This window comes from Dermacentor albipictus, chromosome 8, assembly GCF_038994185.2.
Source record: "Dermacentor albipictus isolate Rhodes 1998 colony chromosome 8, USDA_Dalb.pri_finalv2, whole genome shotgun sequence".
Classification (NCBI taxonomy): Eukaryota; Metazoa; Arthropoda; class Arachnida; order Ixodida; family Ixodidae; genus Dermacentor; species Dermacentor albipictus.
The window spans coordinates 122,272,584-122,291,059 of NC_091828.1; the positions used below are offsets into that span (position 1 = coordinate 122,272,584).

General features: G+C 46.7%; 1 protein-coding gene across 4 annotated transcripts in view; it reads left to right on the forward strand.

Moving 5' to 3' along the window:
• Nucleotides 1–16,657, forward strand: part of LOC135913020 (nucleolin-like) — a 217,256-nt gene extending 200,599 nt beyond the window's left edge. For all 4 annotated transcript variants that reach the window (XM_070524384.1, XM_070524385.1, XM_070524383.1 and 1 more), the window contains 2 exons: nucleotides 5,232–5,442; nucleotides 8,420–16,657. In XM_070524384.1, coding sequence (XP_070380485.1) covers nucleotides 5,232–5,442; nucleotides 8,420–8,594 — 386 coding nt within the window. In that variant the 3' untranslated portion in view covers nucleotides 8,595–16,657. The remainder of the gene's footprint in view (nucleotides 1–5,231; nucleotides 5,443–8,419) is intronic.
• Nucleotides 16,658–18,476: the final 1,819 nt, after the last annotated feature.

An 18,476-nucleotide genomic window follows, 5' to 3' on the forward strand; every position in this document is an offset into this window, starting at 1 on the left:
TGACGCGAACGCTGTCGGTCGCCGTTCGCTCCCTCGCCGGTGCGGGAGTGGGTTCCGTTCTGGGTGTTGCTTTGCGCGGCCTCGCGGTTGAATTGGGTCTTGTATCGAATGGTGCACCAACCGTTGCCTTGGAGAAACTCTTCAGGGGAGATGTCCTCCCCGTTCACTTGAACTTCCATCACCGCTCCGGCGAAGCGAGCTCCGGTGAGGGTTAGCGTGGAGCTGGTGAAAAGCCTCTGTGATTGGGAAGGAAGTCGTTTCCCACCTTGAATATGGTGCCAGTAGAATCTTGGTGACTTCCTGCACACGCTGGTGTTACATTCATGAGGTGAATGAGCGATAATCACAGCGAAATTCTTGGAAAACGGAGCCGACGTGAAGTGCGTTCGCTCCCTTCGGCGACTTCTTCTTCTGGTTTATGGTTTTTTATGGTTTTTATGGTTTATGGTTTTTTTTCTTACGACACGTCCAGAGATTCTTAGTCTTTCTTGTGGCCATTGATGCTTGGGATGCTCAGAAAACGCTTTACTTGATATAGGAAATGACCAAGAGCTTCGAAACAAGCTCTTGTATGCGTCGGCGCCATCACTTACGTTGTCCTCTCACTTCTTGTTATTATCCTAGTCATCAATGCGCCATGTCTAGTGCTCGTTTTGTGAGATGGGTTAGCATTTGGGGCCCGGAATCGTCCGGATGACATTTTGACAAAGATGCTTGAAAGGCTGCAAACTGTGAAACGTAGCGCAGAACCAACCGCAAAAAGAAATCATCCACCCACTCGCTCGAAGTGTACCTGCGAAATTACGACAACCCAAACTTCTGCAATTTCGACGGCATGGTAGGCAGACCTAGCTTTGTTACTTTCCTAGCCTCGCTGCGTGACACACCCGGCGTATATCACGAACTATAGCGGCTGTTTCATTTTTCTAGCCCTAGATTTGCGCCACTGTTATATGACTCACGGAACTCTGCGCATTTCGCGACTCACTTCAACCAGGAGATTTAGGCGACGTAGGCCAACTCCTCGCAAAATGTGAACAATGTCAGGAAGTTTCGAAAACCCTCTTCCACATACTCGTAGCCTTTTCTTTTTTTTTTAAAGTCCATATAGAAAATCTGCCCCAAAGCGATGCAGGCAGCTTAAAGTAAACAGATCTATTGAAACCACAGCGGCGGCACGACGTGCTACATGGCACAAGGTGCTACATAAACAACACTTCAAATGCGGTAAACAAATGCAGAGCAACACTTGTAGCTATGTGAGCCCCAACCATTTACTCCACAACAAATGCTCCTCAGTGCAGAATGGCTATGTATTTTTTTGTGCTCTTCCAGCGCGGTGATTATAAACAGGCCTTGCAGTGACTCATTGCCCAGCAGCTCACGTTTTACGTAGACGCAGGCGTCCTTCGAGTTATGAACTCCGCGTGGGGAAGCGAGCGCCTTGAGACTCTTGGCTCGTTTTGATTCGGACTTACCGAGGCGCAGTTAACACGCAGGTGAAAGCTTGTGCGGACATGGAACACACGGATAACACAGGACACAGGGTTCCGAGAGCGAGAGCGAGGAACATTTGGTGCAGCGGCGAGGCCGTCTACGCTCACGCAACACCTGGTGCCCTAGTGAGCCAGCAGGCGTTCCATTTCGCCCAATCTGCTACATCGAGGCGCACTCTTGACGTAGCGTGACGTGACGTGACGTAGCGTGACGCGACGTAGCGTGACGTGACGTGACGTAGCGTGACGTGACGTGACCTGACGTGGCGTGACGTGGCGTGACGTGTGCCACCTCCTCCCCTTTGATTGCCTCTTCATCCGTCCACTGATGCATGCACTAGGCTACACGTTTGGTCAGCCAGATGGCTGCGACGTGACGTGGGCAATGACGCACGAACTAGGCACACCTTAGCCAGCCTAGAGCACTGCTTTAGGGCCGCTATGGCGTCGGGCAAACGTGCTCATCTCGCACCCGGGAGGGCCGCGTTCGATTCGCACCCAGACCGAAGTGTGCAATTTCCTTTCAAAGTTATTAATTTACCTTATTTACAGGAACCTCCCTGAGAAATTTGACGCAAATCCGAGCGTTTCTTGACGTGTTTTTATTGTTTGCGCCATCGGCTATTTTATGTACCTTCTTACGGTGCCGCCGAATACGATGGATTTTCGCTCAATGGGGCATATAATGCTTTTGAATTACTAAATCATAAAGTTCTGTAAACTGAACCGATCTACGACGGGTCTATCTTACAAAGGGAAGCGATGTTTCTAACGTGACCACAAACTGTCGTTCTTTTAAGCGAGTCCACCGCTTCTTGAACACGCGCTTTTGTAGATACGATGCTAGTTCTAGTGCGGTCGGGTTTACACTGTGAATCTTCACTAACGTATTTTGTGCTATTCAACTGCCGATTCTTCTTCTGTGTACGCAGCGTTTGGATGATGTAGTTCTTGCAAGAGCTTGCGACAGCTGTGGGATGCGGGTAAAGCAAAAAAAAAATGAAGTGTCTGCTGAGGGCTTACGAGCATAGACGCACAGTTGCTACCACGTTTCGGCGAAGAAGACTTGGGGAAACCATTGTGTTTTTGTGGGGGTGGATGTCTAGGCGGATGCTTACATCCACGAACGAGCAAGGGCTTACTGTCGCAGCGGCTTTCTAAGCGAGGCTTTCTTTGCCTTCTATTGCAGGGATTTGCCTGGACCCGTGTTCGGTCGGTCGCTGGTCGAGTTATCGCCAATTAGGCACGTCTGGCGGCAGGATTGGGAGTTCCGCCCCCTAGCGCAGTATCCCGATGCTCTAACCATTAGGCCACAAATCTCTTTTATTTCTGTCATGATATTTATTTCGTGAACGCATGACTGCTGTGGGAAACAGATAAACGAGCTACAAGTCTCTTCTAGTTGGATGTCGACGAAGCGACATACACACAGCACCATAGAGTTCCTCGTCATTCGTGAAACGTGCAGGGCAGCCAACCGGAAGTACCCTCCGGTTCACCTCCTTGCCTTTCTATGCGTCCTTTCTCTCTCTCTCTCTCTCTCTTGAAACGCGCTTCTTAGGTCGCGGTCTATCTTCACAAGAAGCAATGAAACCGTGACAAGGAAAAATACCTTACGAATACACAATACCAGTCTGGAAATAATTTGATTTGTTCGTATAGAGCGTACAGTTGGACAATCCACTTGAATGAAACTTGAATGAGTTGCTGATGAAATTACAGGTTCAGAATTTCTACCCAACGTGCGTGTCCGCCCACAGGTTATGCATTACAACTATTAGAAGCATGTCGAAGGGTACATCAGCACAACTAGTTGCCACCAGATATCGAACGGAATGATTATATGCATTAGGCCACAACCGCGCGTACACTCCTCTCGTGCGAACCCGCCGTGGTTGCTTAGTGGCTATGGTGTTGGGCTGCTGAGCACGAGGTCGCGGAAAATTGCGATATCTTTCCAAATTAGAGCGTGAACAACGGGTAACGAACAACGCTAAAATAAACTTGTGTATTTGGATATAATCCTTATATGCATTCTCTGAGCATATGATGACCAGCCACAGCCGCGTAGCTTTACTTGCAGACAAACATTCACAAATCACTGGGAACCCTTATTCCTTGAACTACCTCCCTTGCTCTATTAAATGCTCGATGTATAATTAGCTTTCTTCTGAACAATTTAAATTAGGATTGTCTTGTCTTGGGTACGACTTATGAAACTAACATCAACAGATTGCACGTGCCGCAAAAGAAAACTATATTCGTGCTATTAGCAACAAGCCATATGGCTTTCCATCAGCATTTTAATTCCATGAACTTAGGACACCGAAAGTAAAGGGCCTTTTAAAGGGTCGTCTTGTACTATCGCATAAAAATTAGTACAAAAGGATTATAAACTACGTAACTTCTATGGCTCACTTCAGACACAAAGCTCTCTACAATACAATAAATCCACAGTACCTGCACTTACCAACATCGCACATTAACTACGGATCGCCAAAGTTGCGCTCCAGGCTACCTATGTTACTAAATGATCTTACTGTCAATGAAATTGGTATTGCGCCTTGTTCCCCTCCTGATATTATTTTTCTCTCATATGTGAGTTGCATGCTATTATTTAAGGCTGGGAAGTGCACTGGGATGTTGTACCGTTTTTCTTTCTTTTTTAGGCATCTGCCTTTGTTTTTACCTTACCTGTGATATTTATGTATGATATTTTGTAGTGCTGCAATTGCAAGCAATTGTAAGAACAGTTTCCGCTCTGCTGCTCCTTTTGTTTTCTGGGGTTGCGGCTGGTCAAGCTACCACGAGCTGCTTTTCTGCCCACTTTCCCTTCGCAATTATGTACTTTTCTTCGTTTCTGCTTTGTGGAAATAAGGCATACCATACCAAGTTTACAGCTGGTAACTCGACAATAGAAAGCTATATCACATTCTGGGAAACTGCAACTGTTGCAACTCTAAAACGAACGAAACGTATGATCTATACACCGTTCTAATATATGCCACTAACTTGAATATTAGACTTTTCCGAAACCCTCGTAAATACTGCAAAAGTTTCACATTTGCTGTTAACTCCTACATATATTTTGTCCCCTTACCGCGCTGTAACAGACGTAGTTTACAGAACCGTAACGCATTTTATTTGGCACGAATAACCTTCTGAATGAAATTAGAAAGAGGATTGTCTGACTGATGAATGTGCGAAGCCATTTAGTTAAGCCATGGAGGACGAAGAAAACAGAGGCGGTTCCGGCTAAACATTAACTCTGTTCTCCAGCACAGATAGCGACCAGAACCGCGTCTTCTTAATAAATAAATAAATAAATAAATAAATAAATAAATAAATAAATAAATAAATAAATAAATAAATAAATAAATAGAATTTTTCTGATAGCTTTCCTTCATGCTTAGGTTGGCGCAGATGCTCCTTGTACGAATTGCTTTGTGGGCGAAATTTCAATGGCCGATGCATAAATAAGTCCACACATAAATTAAGTCATTAAGTCAACACAGTCATTAAGATAATCATTCAATCAACAAATTATCGTTTCGTTATCTCTGTATGCCTGGATCTCTGAGAATTATTGCTCTATACAGATATCTTTGTGGGAAAAGTTTTACGGTTTAGTGATTGATGAATGTAGGAATGAATGAATTGGTCAAATAATTCGTCTATCACTTAATCAATCAATAATGCTGACGGCGTCTTGATCTGTCGTCTCCGCGCGAGCAGAGTACGAGGACGAGGACGAGTGCCTGACGTGCAACGTGTGCGAGCGCTCCTTCCCGTCGGGCCGGCGCCTGTCGCAGCACCAGCAGCGCAAGCACCACTTCGGCTGCCCCGTGTGCGAGGCACTGTTCCCCTCCCTCCTGGCCCTCGAGCACCACAGGGAGTCCCTGGAACACTGGTCGGACGACGAGCAGAGGCAGCCGCCCCGACCCAAGTGAGTCGGTTGGTGGTGGTGGTGGTGGTGGTGGTGATGTTGAAGCAGGCGGGGTTAGCCTGGCATACATAGCCGGCAATTGTTCCGCCTGATCCTCCTTCGAGTTGAAATCAGTGGTGTGCAACCAGGTGTCGATGAGTTCTCAATTCGCCGCTAGCCTGTATAGATGTCTGTCTATTCCGATAGACGAATCACGTTGAAAGAGATCTCCAACTATACGCCGGACTTGGCGCAAGCCGACACCGTCTTATGCCAGCCAGCTTTGCAATGCCATCATCACACCGCCAAGATTTCTGCCATCCTTGACTGGAATTTCTTAGCGCGTAACTCTGTAACTCTGAGTAAGGGCCGACTTACGCTCGATCCGCGAGGCCTTCCGCACGACTTCCGCACGCGTGCGGACGTGCGGAAAAGTGCTCGTGTCACACACCGGTGTGCAAATTTCGGGCATGCGTGCGGAAAGCGCGCGGAAGGCCGTGAGGACATTCGTAAGTCGGCCCTAAGATATGGGCCGCCGGTTATCTGCAGTGTGCTTTACACGTCCCGGCCAAGTACATTTTTTTCCTCCTCTTAATGTCAGCTGAAATGTCGGCTATTCCCGTTTGCTAAGGTTGTTGTGAATGCCTAAACGCTCACACATTCGCAACCTTTTGTTGCCCGAAGCATTCTACAGCAAAGGCGGTGGTGCTTCGCCATCCGGGTATGCCGGCAAAGGCCCCTCCCCCACTTAGGCATTGTGGAGAGGAGGCAGAGTGCGCGCTGTGCGAGGAAAAGCGCCGCCGGAGTGGAGAGGGTCCTGTAGCGTCGCCGATTGACTGGAGGAGGGGCAACAAGGAGGTTGCACAGGGCCTCGAGGTGGTGTTGATTGGTTCGAAAGCCAAGGCGATGGTTCGGCGAAATTCCGTAAGCTTATGCTGCTTGGAATAACGGTCCGTCAGATCCGTGGCGGACGCTGCAGCAGCGTAGGAAGTCACGTGACGTAATAGTCGGAACGGCTCGAAATTGTCACCGACGCCCGATGTCGCCAACCAACGTCGCTGAGCGGCCGATATGGGGAGGACTTGTCGAGCGTCTTAAACTCTCGAGCAGTGGGCATGGCATATAGGTTTATTTATGCGCCAACCGCACCGTTTGGTGCATGAGTAAACATACATACTTGGAAATACCACTGCGTAAGAATAATAATCTAATTAACGTGGAATTTCGCGTGTGTGGTACAGTATACTTGGCCACACATCTAAGTCGGTGTAACCTGAGCAGCCCGGTAGGTTTTATGAACGGTTATTAGAAATCTCGATAGGGAACACATAAAGCGATATTGTCAGCGTGCATCCGACCTTACAACAATGCAGTTCTTAAGGTGCGACGAGTTAAGTTGCTGGCGGAGTGCATTATTGGTACAAACTGGTTGACTGACTAGTGTCAAGTCGCATAAACTGCTTCACGTTGTTTTTTTTTCTTTTTATATTGACGGTTAAGCACTCTTGCGAGAAGTGCTCATTGGAGGAGCGCTACATTTTTCTAAAACTTCGTGTTATCATCATTTGATAATTTAAGCATTTATTATTAGTGAACACGCTTCAGAGACAATAGTAGTAAGTACTATTATCAGTAGTGGTAAGTACCAGCTGTCTCACACTATCCTAACATGTTCTGCTTCATTCGGTAAATTGTAGCCGATAGCTGCTAATAAAGCTTTTGCACCGCCATAATGTCGCGTACCAAATATGCCTCTTTTTGAAGGGTGGGTCTTTTCATAAATATAACGCTTGCCCTGTTCCGATGTAGCATTGCAAGTTACTACGGAGAAATCAGCCTAGTTAAAAACTTGCAAAGGAAAAGGTATTTTGTACTACATTGAAGATGTCTAAAGTAAACACTGGATTTTTCTTTTCTTATCGGCGAAGAAGTCACATCATCGTGACACATTTTCTTTCTCCATTTCCTTTGTATGTGTAAAAGTTGAGCAATCTCTTGTCTCGTTGTATCATTGTTGCCATTACCCTTGACTACTCTGCCATTTGTTGTGGGTAAAAAGAAACAAAAAAACGCATTGTTTGTATTGACGAGTTGCACAAGCTGGCCAAACTGGCCAAGGAGAAAGCAATAGAAAGAAAAATGACCGATCAGAAGAAGAGCCACGTGGTCGCCACTTCATTTTATGTGACCCGGGAATTATCCGGCTGTCTACCGTTCGCAGTTATGTTGGAACAACGCATTGTGTGACACGGCTTTGTGTTATCGCCGCGGACAGCACCGGTATGTTGGCTTCTCTGACCTAACCTGCAAGATCTGGTTTTCATCCCGACTTGTCGTCTAGGACACTTTCTTCTGAACGTCTGCTCGTTCTGAGTGACGCGCCGCGGAATCCGAATGACGCGCTTGTTACCATCAGCTCCCCACGTGGCCGAAGAAATGTAATTTCTCACGCGTCACCTTACCCCTCATCCTGAGAAGAAGAAAAAGGAAAGCTCATTACTAGCGTGACACAAAGTGGGCAGGGTGTTCAGGTTTATTGGTTTTTCGGGCTTCGAGCAATGCGTATAGTTAGCTCTAAACAGGCTATAAATAAGACATTTCTTGTTGGTGAAGATCTCGGGAACATGGCATCGCATATCAGAGCTGCAGAAGGCAACAAACGCGCTGATGCAATTTATGAAGTTGGTTTTGGTTCCTCTTGTCTCAGCACAGCAGTTGGATACGCTTCCCATTTGACCACGGACTACCCAGTGACTCAGGCTGGCGGGAAAACGGTTCGCCCTGGTTAGGAACACACTGCTGAATTTATGCCTTTACTTGTCTCCATTAATCTTTTTGTTTGGCACACTGTGTGTTTATTCTGAATAACTTCATAATATTGGCACTCGCGTTAACTCGTTTGCTTCCGTTTCTTTTTCTTTTTACACGTGCATCCCTCTTCTCTATGGGATGTCAAATATAGCAATTTTGCCCCCCCCCCCCCGCATTTTGTACCCAGGGCACCCGCAAAGCGGCAGCACCGTGGTGGTCGGACCTGCGACGTCGACCTGGACGACGACGATGATCTGGACGACGAAGAGGAGGACGAAGACGAGGAGTCGTCCGAGGAAGACACCGACTCGGATGGTCTCGAGCCGGGACCCAAGTCGCAGGAGCTCGAACGGCTCTTGTGACTGCTGCGGGCGGGTGCCGCCCCTCCAGCAGTTGCAAGGGACGGCGCCAGGCGGCGCTGCTGCTGCGGCACTGACGTCACCCGCTACTGAAACACGCAGACGGACGGCAGACGACAATGGCCACGGCGAGAGGTGGCAACGCAGTAGCCAATGCCGAGACCCTCGTCCCCGTGACGGCACAGGCAGACGACACCCATTTGCTCTGCAGATCAAATACCGTTGTTTGCAGGTTACGAGTAACCGAACTTCCAGCTTTGTCGTACTTAATTACTAAAGATGCCCGGTATTTCAACGGGTGGGAGCTTTTGCGCCTGTGGAAGTTTGCACTGGTTGAAGAAAAAAAAGTATTTTTTCGGGGCGTTGTGCTCTTTGATTGCCTAAAGATTTGACTTTGGCATAAAGAAAAGAACAAAGCCCGCAATCGCTCCATGCGACGTGTATGAATGCTTTTTTGACAAAAATAAGCATTTGCACCGAGGTGTCGTGCATAACGTGTCCTTTGTAGAAAACTATGTGCTGTACCACACGTCGCTAGATTAGTTACCTTGTTTTTCAAGGCTGAGGCAAAAACCAGGCGGCGTCTGTCGGAACATCGTGAACATCCGTGATGTGAGTGGTATGCGAGCACACCACATATTACAGCGTGGAAAAGCGCATTTCGAAAAACTTCGAAAAGGGTCTTGCGTAAAACTACAGTGTACTAGAACACTGTATAACAGCGTATCGAAAGCTGACACTGTGAAGATTCAACAATTGTTGGCTCACGTTTTCTTGTAGGAGATGACAACCTTTCCTCTTCTCAATGTAAACTAGGCGAACAGCGTTGTCATTGTCCAGCATTCTACAAATCCGACCAACAGGTCGCGCGCTGTTAGTGAACAAGGTCCATCGGCAGGGCTGAAGGGTTAGAAATTTAGAAAAGTCACTATTGTTTCACGTCAGTGCTCTGAAGCCAAAGAAAGCCTAAATGACAAATATTCGCACTACGGCGTAATAGAATATTCATCTTTGTCATACAGACCACATTTTGCAGCATTTCTAGGAACCAGCCATCTTACTAGCGACTGCGGGAGCAGGCGAAAACAAAAACAAAAAGACAACTGCGATAACGCTCAGCCTGTTCTTATCACATGCTTGCTGCCAGTGCTCGCTCTACATGTCTTTGTCGTCAACTGCCCCGTCATCAAACTGGCAGCCGAGCCAACACCACCTAGATAGCACAAGGCATGTTCACTCCGATCCATGACGTCATATTACTTGGCCCAACTGCCATAAAATCTTATGGGGATGCTCCCGAGTAGGCAACAGTGATTTTGACGTCACCGCTGTCATCACGCCAGTCTCGTCAATGGAAATTTCGGGCCAGATGGCGTGACGTCATGAATCGGAGTAAACAGGCCTTGTGGCTATCAAGATAGTGCTGGCCCAGCGCAGGCTTCGCCAAGAGCTGGTGACTGGGGTCGAGATTTAGACTGCTTTCTTTAAACAGTTGTGCGAGAGTAACGTATTCTGCTCCGTAGACCCGTACCTGTTACCGGCAGCCAGCGCTCCGCTGCCAAATTGAAGACGGCGCAGCCGGCGACAATGCCATGGAAGGCCAAACGCTGAATGTAAGTAGGCGATAAGAACAGGCCGTGAGTCTTCTGCGGTAGTTCTTTTGTTCTTTCGGCCAGTTACCGCAGTTCCCGGCAAAAGATGGCTGCCGCCTCGAAGGGCTACAAACTGTGGTCGATAGGCACCATGGGCTGAAACTTTGCAAAGTTGGCAACAACGCCATGCGGCATGGCGTTGCGAGTGGTGGAAGAAAAAAAAAACTGAGGGACGCAATCAACATTCGCCGAGACATCTTCGATGCCGCGTTTATCTAGCCAACGGCGCGCCAGATCTTAAAATGTCCACGCGCACATTCTTCGTTCGACTAGCCATGCTCGCGATTGAGATTAGAAGCACGAACATTCCCGATCATGAACATTCCCTCGCGCGTAACGTTTAGACGAACGATCTGGCGTGAACGCTTGTCGTTTTCAATGTTGTCGGTGACAAATGAAAGCGTCGGCGTGCCTTGTAGCAGGTGCGAGTGGTCTATACGGTTTACTTGGATACACCCAGCTCCAACATAGGTCACGGCTTTAGGCACGAGCCAGCATTCATTTTTTTCTCTCATTCAGTCGTCATTACTCGCGAAATGCAATGACGGCTCGCTTCTCTATTGAACCGCTCGCTCAACCAGTTGAACTTCGCTGAAGCTTGCCGTTCTGAGACGCGTGCAATGTGGTCTCGAGTGCCTACCATTCACAGAAATTCCTCGACCTGTTTCGCGACGTAAAACGTGCACGCGAGACTAGTGCCGCTGTGGTGGCTTTCAAGTTGACGTACGCTACACATCGCCTTTTCAGTCGACCGAAGACGTTGTAACCAAGATGGCCGGTAGCTTCTTCCCCAAGCTTCGGTGCCCCACCACATGCCTTGTCGAGGAAGAAATACCTCGCCAACACGTATCTAGTTCTAGAATAATGGGTTGCAGTTGACACCACATCTGTTTATCAATGTGCTGCATCGGAGCGTGTAACTCTGTACCTCTTGTGATGTGATCGTCAAGGAAATTTAGGTAAACGTTTTCGGATCTCTAGTAGATCTTCCCTCAGCACAGCGGCACCACACGCCTTGCTAAAGAAATGAAAGACCGCCCACTAGTGTCTAAATATGTGAGCAAATGCCTCTATACGCTTTGTGACGTAATGTGCTACACATTTTTCATAGTTATAACAGGCACCCACACGATAACCTCTTCGGTGAGAAAGCTACGCTGCTCATGATGAGCATGTGACTTTGAGCAGGGCAAAAGAAAAAGGTACTTGTGAAAAGTAACTGCGATTTTGTGCTGCTTTCAGATTAGCTGTTCCAAGACATTTGCGGCTGCATCTCTCCTGTGACGTCATATTTAACAGACTGTTCAGAAGAAAAAATAGTCCAGTTTGAACGCACTACCCAACAATTATTTCAGTGCGCGCTGGTAGTCGGAAAGCAGTTTCTTCACCGATTCCCTGCTGATAAACAAGAAACAAGTAAGTGTATAATGACTTCGTAACCCATGTAGTGAGGAACGTCTTCCAGATAAAACACTAGATATCCAACAGGACACTGTCCGAATATTTTTGCTGCACCTCTATTAATGTCTTCGCACTGACCATTCCTTGAGGCACCTCTGCGAGCTAGCTTGACTGGCTAGTTCAATTCTGGCTATCGACAGTAGTTCATTTCAAGACGGAAAAGTCCGTAAATTGGCCATCACACATTTGGGCCACGGATGCCGGCTGTGTACAGCACACCGTAGAGCTGGCACCTGACATGCCTTTTTGTAGTGTGGAAAACGCTCAAGTTTTGACCGTACGCCTCACTTAGTGCCAATGAGAATGCATTTCCCGAGAACTCGCCGAGGAAGCCGTGAGTTCCAATTCGGCAAAGCTGGCGCACATTTTTTTTTCTTTGTCAAATTTAGTCGGAGTCGTTATCGGCGGTTCCATGTAGTTGCCGCATGGGCGGAGAAACTAAAATAGGAAGAAGCATTACGGCCCGTCGCCAGCCTTGGGGATCCAACTTCTCATATAGCCATGCCCTCCACAATTTCTCTCCATCAATAAGTCGGCCCAACAGGGAACCCTGACCTCTGTGTACTCACTCGGCCCAATGCACTTGGTCACTGCCTCCTAGATAGAACAAGACCTATGAACTCCCATTTATGACACGATGCTACTAGGCCCGAAATTTCCATTTCCAAGTCCCGGCGTTACAAAGCCGGTGACGTCAAAAATCACCGCCGCTTACTCGGGAGCATTGTCATAAGATTATATGGCAGTTGGACCAGGTACATGACGTCATGGATCAGAGTGCACAGGCTTCGTGTTATCTAGGAGGGGTTTGGCTTGGTTCGTTGTAGGTTTCAATCGATGTGCCTTTCTTCAGAGGTACGTTGCCAACCACCCTGCGCGCATTTTCAGCACATATAATTACGCAACTTCACTCGTTTGTGCTGCAAATTATAACATTTATCATATTCGTGTTCTCACGTTGCTGTTCACGGGTTGTCTTCTCGGAAGAGCATGCGCTGTGCGCAGGTGGCGCCACTGTGGGAGGCACTTGAACTTACCACGACGGGATCACCTGTAGGGCCGACTTCTCTTGGCTACCATTTCGTTACGAAATGCTCCCTCCTAGTTGTTTTCTCGTTGCATGACTAATACTAACACTTGATAAACCAGCTAAACTAACACAGCTTTCCAACTTGCTCTAATTACCGCAAGTAAAATGGCAATGCGGTTCGGCTAAGCCTAACGTGGCCACCTTAACACTTGGCCTCACGCTGTCCCAGCTCATGACGACTTGCTTTTGGCACGTGTGATGATATACTCGTTCTAAAAGCTATTCGGGCCGGATATCACGGTGACTCCGAGGATTCTCTGTAATTAATTCCGCACGTTGTCAACGCAAGGCCTGTTGGACGCACTTGAAAACGTCAGTTTCAGTTTCTTGTGTTACCATTTGCGTTACCATTCGCCTAGACCCCTCCATCTTCCAGGGTGCTATGACTGTACTTCCGCGTTGATTTTCGACGTGAATTTCCGATGCTCGTTAGGTAACCACCCATGATGACGTCGGTTGCGATCGTAAGCCGCATTTCTTGTTTTGACGTGAGGTCTTGCCACAAGTTATTGATAGAACCCTCATATTTGGAAGGCATGGGTGCGTGTACTCACGTACCTCTTATCCTCGAGGTGGTTCGCTATAAGCGAATGTTAGCTATAATGTTCGTATGTGAAAAAAAGTGCTTGCATGGTCGTGATTGTTTCCTGTGACACTAAACTTTAGAGCCAACCTCAATGCACTGCTTTCCGTAACTATGTCTAATGAAACAACGGCCCTTACTTAGTTCACGCCGTGCTCAATATAAAAATGACCGCGATTATGGCGGCTTTGTTGTTGAATGGGATGTTCGCACAGAGGAACACACCTTCATCGATGTAATATTTACAGTATTATCCTATATTGGAAACTGTACACCACACAACACCCATTTGTGACCTCAATGTTGAAGCTTGTTTCCTGGGTCACGTTTCGAAAACTTATTGCGCATGCCTACGACTTGTTTGTGCAGCTTTACACAGGAATGACAGAAGAAATCATGCTTCAACGTTCGAGCTTTTTTTTGTAAGTGGTGACCACTGTTTTGTTAACAGAAAAATGGCAGTTCTTTTTGATATATGTGAGGAATTATAATGCATCAAAGACTATCCGCAAAGTAAATGTATAGGTCTTCTGTTTCCAACTGCCCATCCTTCGTTCACCAATTGCACACGCGGCTATTCGTAAACAATGATCGGCGCAGACAGGTGCTTTCATTCATGTCCTATTTTGATGATGAACATTGAAAAAAAATGCATTTGTTGTGTTGCAGACTTTCTGGTTAGCGTCGAAGTAACGTGTATAAATTGAAATCGATAACAGCAAATAAAAAAAATAGGTGGGCATTGTTATCGCGACCACGTCCCAATAAACCGAAATATACCATCGTCTTGCTCGAGAATTTCGGCTACTGATTGAAGCTTGCAGCAGGAAAGAAAAACAACAAAAAGAAACGTCAATTCTTCTGCATTGTGCAATGGCTGATGAAAATAAGCACTGATAATAAGCACTGATATCGCCAGGGCGAGACTATATCACGCCAGCTGCCGGACCCGCGAGAAATTAGAGTGAGAAATATTTCGGCCGTTTAGACGAAATGTGCGTGAAACCTCCCGCTGTTTCTCAATACCAGATTCCATATATGCGTCGTTTTGCAAAACTGACCACTTGCCTTGAATCACTGTCTAGTGCACAACCTCCACAGTGGCGCCGTAGTCAGCTGTGCGCTATCCCCATGAAGTAAGGTTTCTTGCTATTAATTGAGGTGAAGCAGATTGCCTAAGCTTGAACAATACTGCCGGCAGTATTACCGGGCGCCGCAGATGACATGGAAGATGTTTAAAAACAAAGCGATGCGTTCTGAGCAGATGCAACCAACTATTGGTTATAGGAGTCTCTTGGAGATGCTTCTTTTGTGTTTGTAATAAAAGTGATTAGTACCTAATGTTAATGAATTCTCTGTAATTAATTCCGCACGTTGTCAACGCAAGGCCTGTTGGACGCACTTGAAAACGTCAGTTTCAGTTTCTTGTGTTACCATTTGCGTTACCATTCGCCTAGACCCCTTTATTTAGCATTTAGAAAGAGAGAGATAGAGACCACGAATTCATTGAAAACTCATCATGGCTCGCTGTTTGTATACGCCAAAGTTGCTTTCTTTTCAATATAGAAAAAAGAGCTGTGGGAACGATAACGCGGCACAAACAACTAATGAGATGTTTCAACTGCGCTCCACGAATCTTGTATATACATTGTGACTTAAGAGTTAATATTAAACAACTTAGTTAACAAATCAGCACAGATTACTCTAAATAACGAAAAAAAGTGGAGGCTTCTCCAAGAGGTTGCTGAAGAGAAGAAGTTGGTGTCATCCGCACAGAACGTTTCACTTCTTTAGCACCATGTTCCCTGTTGGCTGGGACACCCTAATTGTGCAGTCAACCACAAAAATTTACGGACCGCGGGATCTCAGAAAACGTTCGATTTCCGAGCAGCTTGTAAAAGTAGTCAGTAAAACCAAACGTCACAATGTTGCTCACATATACTAGTAGAGGCTGTAAATGCGAATACTGGGCCGCACCGTGAGGCTGCGCAAATATGGAGATTTTTTTTTCTCAGATCATGTGTTCCGTAAAATTGTGTTGTTAACTGTACTTGCTCCTCCACCAAGTCGAGTCCGTTCTTTGAGAAAGCAAACGGCAGATTGCATCTTTGGTGACCTTCAGGTATTTATAACCTCCAACCTCCATTTGCTTCTCCCTGCAAAAAATTACCTTGCACCCACTTTTAGTAACAGGATAAAAAAAGTACGTCCTCTTGTACAGTCTCCACGATTTATTTTTGGCTCGCGTAATCGACTCTTCCTATCTGCTGTCTTATATAAGCACTCTGTCTTGTGATAGAACTTGCAAATATTTGTAAGAATGGTGCCGTATGTTTGGCTAGCGTGTGTGCCTACATGTCCAGCATAATTGGTGTTTGCTAAGCGTTATTGCCACTGTTTGTAACCTAAGGCAATGTTTGCGAATGCTTAGCGATATCGCGCTGAGCGCCTGCAACTGATAGCACAGAGCAAAATGGCACACACAGACACACATGCGCAAACTCACACACACACGCACGCGTGCTTCGACATGATAAGCTGTCAAGATAAGAATGAAAACGCGCTTGATGCTATTGACAGTGTTGAAGCTTAAGGCGTGGCGTGTGGTCTCTTCTACAGATAGTTGTATATGAACATACTGTAGAGGGCATTGAATATACAGAATGTTTTGTAAATAGAAGCACCAGATATACAAGGCTCTTCCCCCGTTTCAAAAACCTGCGACACTTTCTGGCACAAATTTCACGCAAAGCTGGGGATTTTGGGGCGGATGCAGTTTAAATATAGCACGTGGCAATGTTGTCTGCTTGTTCAAGTTAATATGTAAGTTAGTATCTTCTACGGCGATGCCAAGCAAGAAGAGCGCAAGATTTTCGAGTAAGAAACGTGACGAATGCATCACCAAACGTCCATTTTAAAAGTGCGTTCACCGTAAAATGCCACATACGTGCAAAATTCAAAGTTTAGACACGAACATGTGAGGTCAGTGGTTTGGACGGGAAAGCCGCGCATACCTGGAGCTCTTATCTACTCAGCAGTCGGTACAATTCGCAACCACGTAACCCTATCACGCATGCTCGTGAATGGTCGTTGTGTATTAACAATAAAAAAGAAACCCTTGTGCTCGCACTATGTGCCGTCAACGTGCTCACTAATAACATCAGTTAAGGTTCTGAAGAAGCGTGACGTTTGGTATGCGTGGAACTCTTAGGAGAATGATGCGACCTACGCTTTGTGCGTGAATGACGAAGCAGAAAATGTTGCAGATGAATTGTTACTGTGACCAAGATGTGTATACCGTGACGTTCAATAAAATTCGTCAAACTCGCTTTGGCTTAGTTTGTGATATTCATTTTATCTTAAAGGGCCTTTCAACAGGCCTTACCAGAAATTTTAACGCGGCAGCGTTAAGAGCCCTGTGTAGCAGAAAACCAGGCTTCGGCGTCCAACGTCCAGCGCCGACCATCTTGTGAGCGAAATATTGTTATGAGTCTTTTACACACAACTCACAGACCGGATAACGTCGGATTGTATTTCGAATATACGAGAAGACATAATTATGTTACGCGGAAACTCAAACACAAACCCCCTTTTCAGAGTTTCTGCCATTCCTTGAGCGGGGCGCCCGGTTCCTTGCAGCACCATCCAGATGGCGCTTGCCTCTGCGAATCCGCGACCGACGGAAGAGGCCGTGTTTCTACCAGAAAGCTCGCCCTCATGCATAGCGTTCGCCGCCAGCGTTTCCTGGTAAACACTGCAGTTACATGAGCTGCAGTTGCGGGGAAGCGTCAGAAGCAGTCAGGGATCTCTGAATGTTATCGCCTTCCACTCCTAAAGGCGAAGATTAATTGCCCTCCAAAATTTTGATTATGCAATAGGAGCGGTAAAAACGCCGTCTAAGACGCGGCTTGCGGAAATTAATCGTAATATCGGCTCATTATTGGAGGAGATGAAAGAAATTAACTTACCTGTTAACATGCCTCCAGAAGGCGAGCTTCCCTACATACGGCAACGCTCTCTCCTTCTGCCTCCAGTAGCGTTCTCAAGCGAAGTTCCTTGCCTGCTTTCTGCCACATGGGACTGCCGTAATACTTCCTAGACAATATCGTCAGTGCGTAATGCCTAGGCTGTGCTCGTTTGTTTAAAATGGCTAAACTTAGTGAGGTGCCCTTTAATTGCACTTGAGTTTCATCATCTACAACACCCGGTGAGGACAAGGCTCGATCTCGCTGAAGTTTACTTTGCCTATTAAAATGCTCGTGCGAAAGTTTTTGCTGACAACTTGATCGGATAGCTTGAATGAAATCTTTGATTTTGTTTAGAAGATTGCCTTTAATTTCAGCGTTTGTTCGAAATAGATTTTATTATTTTACTCTCAAATATTTTGCAAAACAGTGGTAAGCTTTATTAGAAAGTGGAGCACTAAACTTTGCCCCAGCCATTGCGCGTCGAATGGTGTGTTTCTATGCTGGAATAGAATTCCATCATATAATCGAATTCACCATCTTGTCAGCTCTGTTTGGCGCTGAGGATTTTTACATCCTCTGTTAATGGCTGCAGACTGCTGACTTACAAAATCTGACATTATGGCTTAATTTGACAACGCCGCTGGCGCCTATGAGAGCAGCAGACCGATGTTTTATGCGTTAGTCCAGAGACGCACTACTTCCCTTTCCCCCACGCCCAGTGTAGGGTAGCAAACCGTGTGCTCTTCTCGTTGAACTCCCTGCCTTGCCTGTCCTTGCTTTCTCTCTTTCCCACAGACGTACGCACACAACAGAAAATATTAATTATACCATTTGTCCTTTGGTGAGAAGGAGGAAATAAAGAGAAGGCCGGGATGTTAACCAGAAATTCGTCTTGTGGGCTACCCTACTCAGGGCTACGCGAGAGAGGGAATAGAAAGATGGGATAGAGGGAGGGGAGGGAGACGAAAGGCTGCGGTTAGCTCGCGCACGCAAACGGAGGGCCTGAGTGAGTCGAAGTCGTTCACCTAGGCCAGTCGCCCTCAAGAAAGACAAAAGTGCCTTCACACCTTTGTGGGCCGACGAGCGATGGGGACAGTCTTCAAGCAGCACCTGCACGGACAACGGCCGATC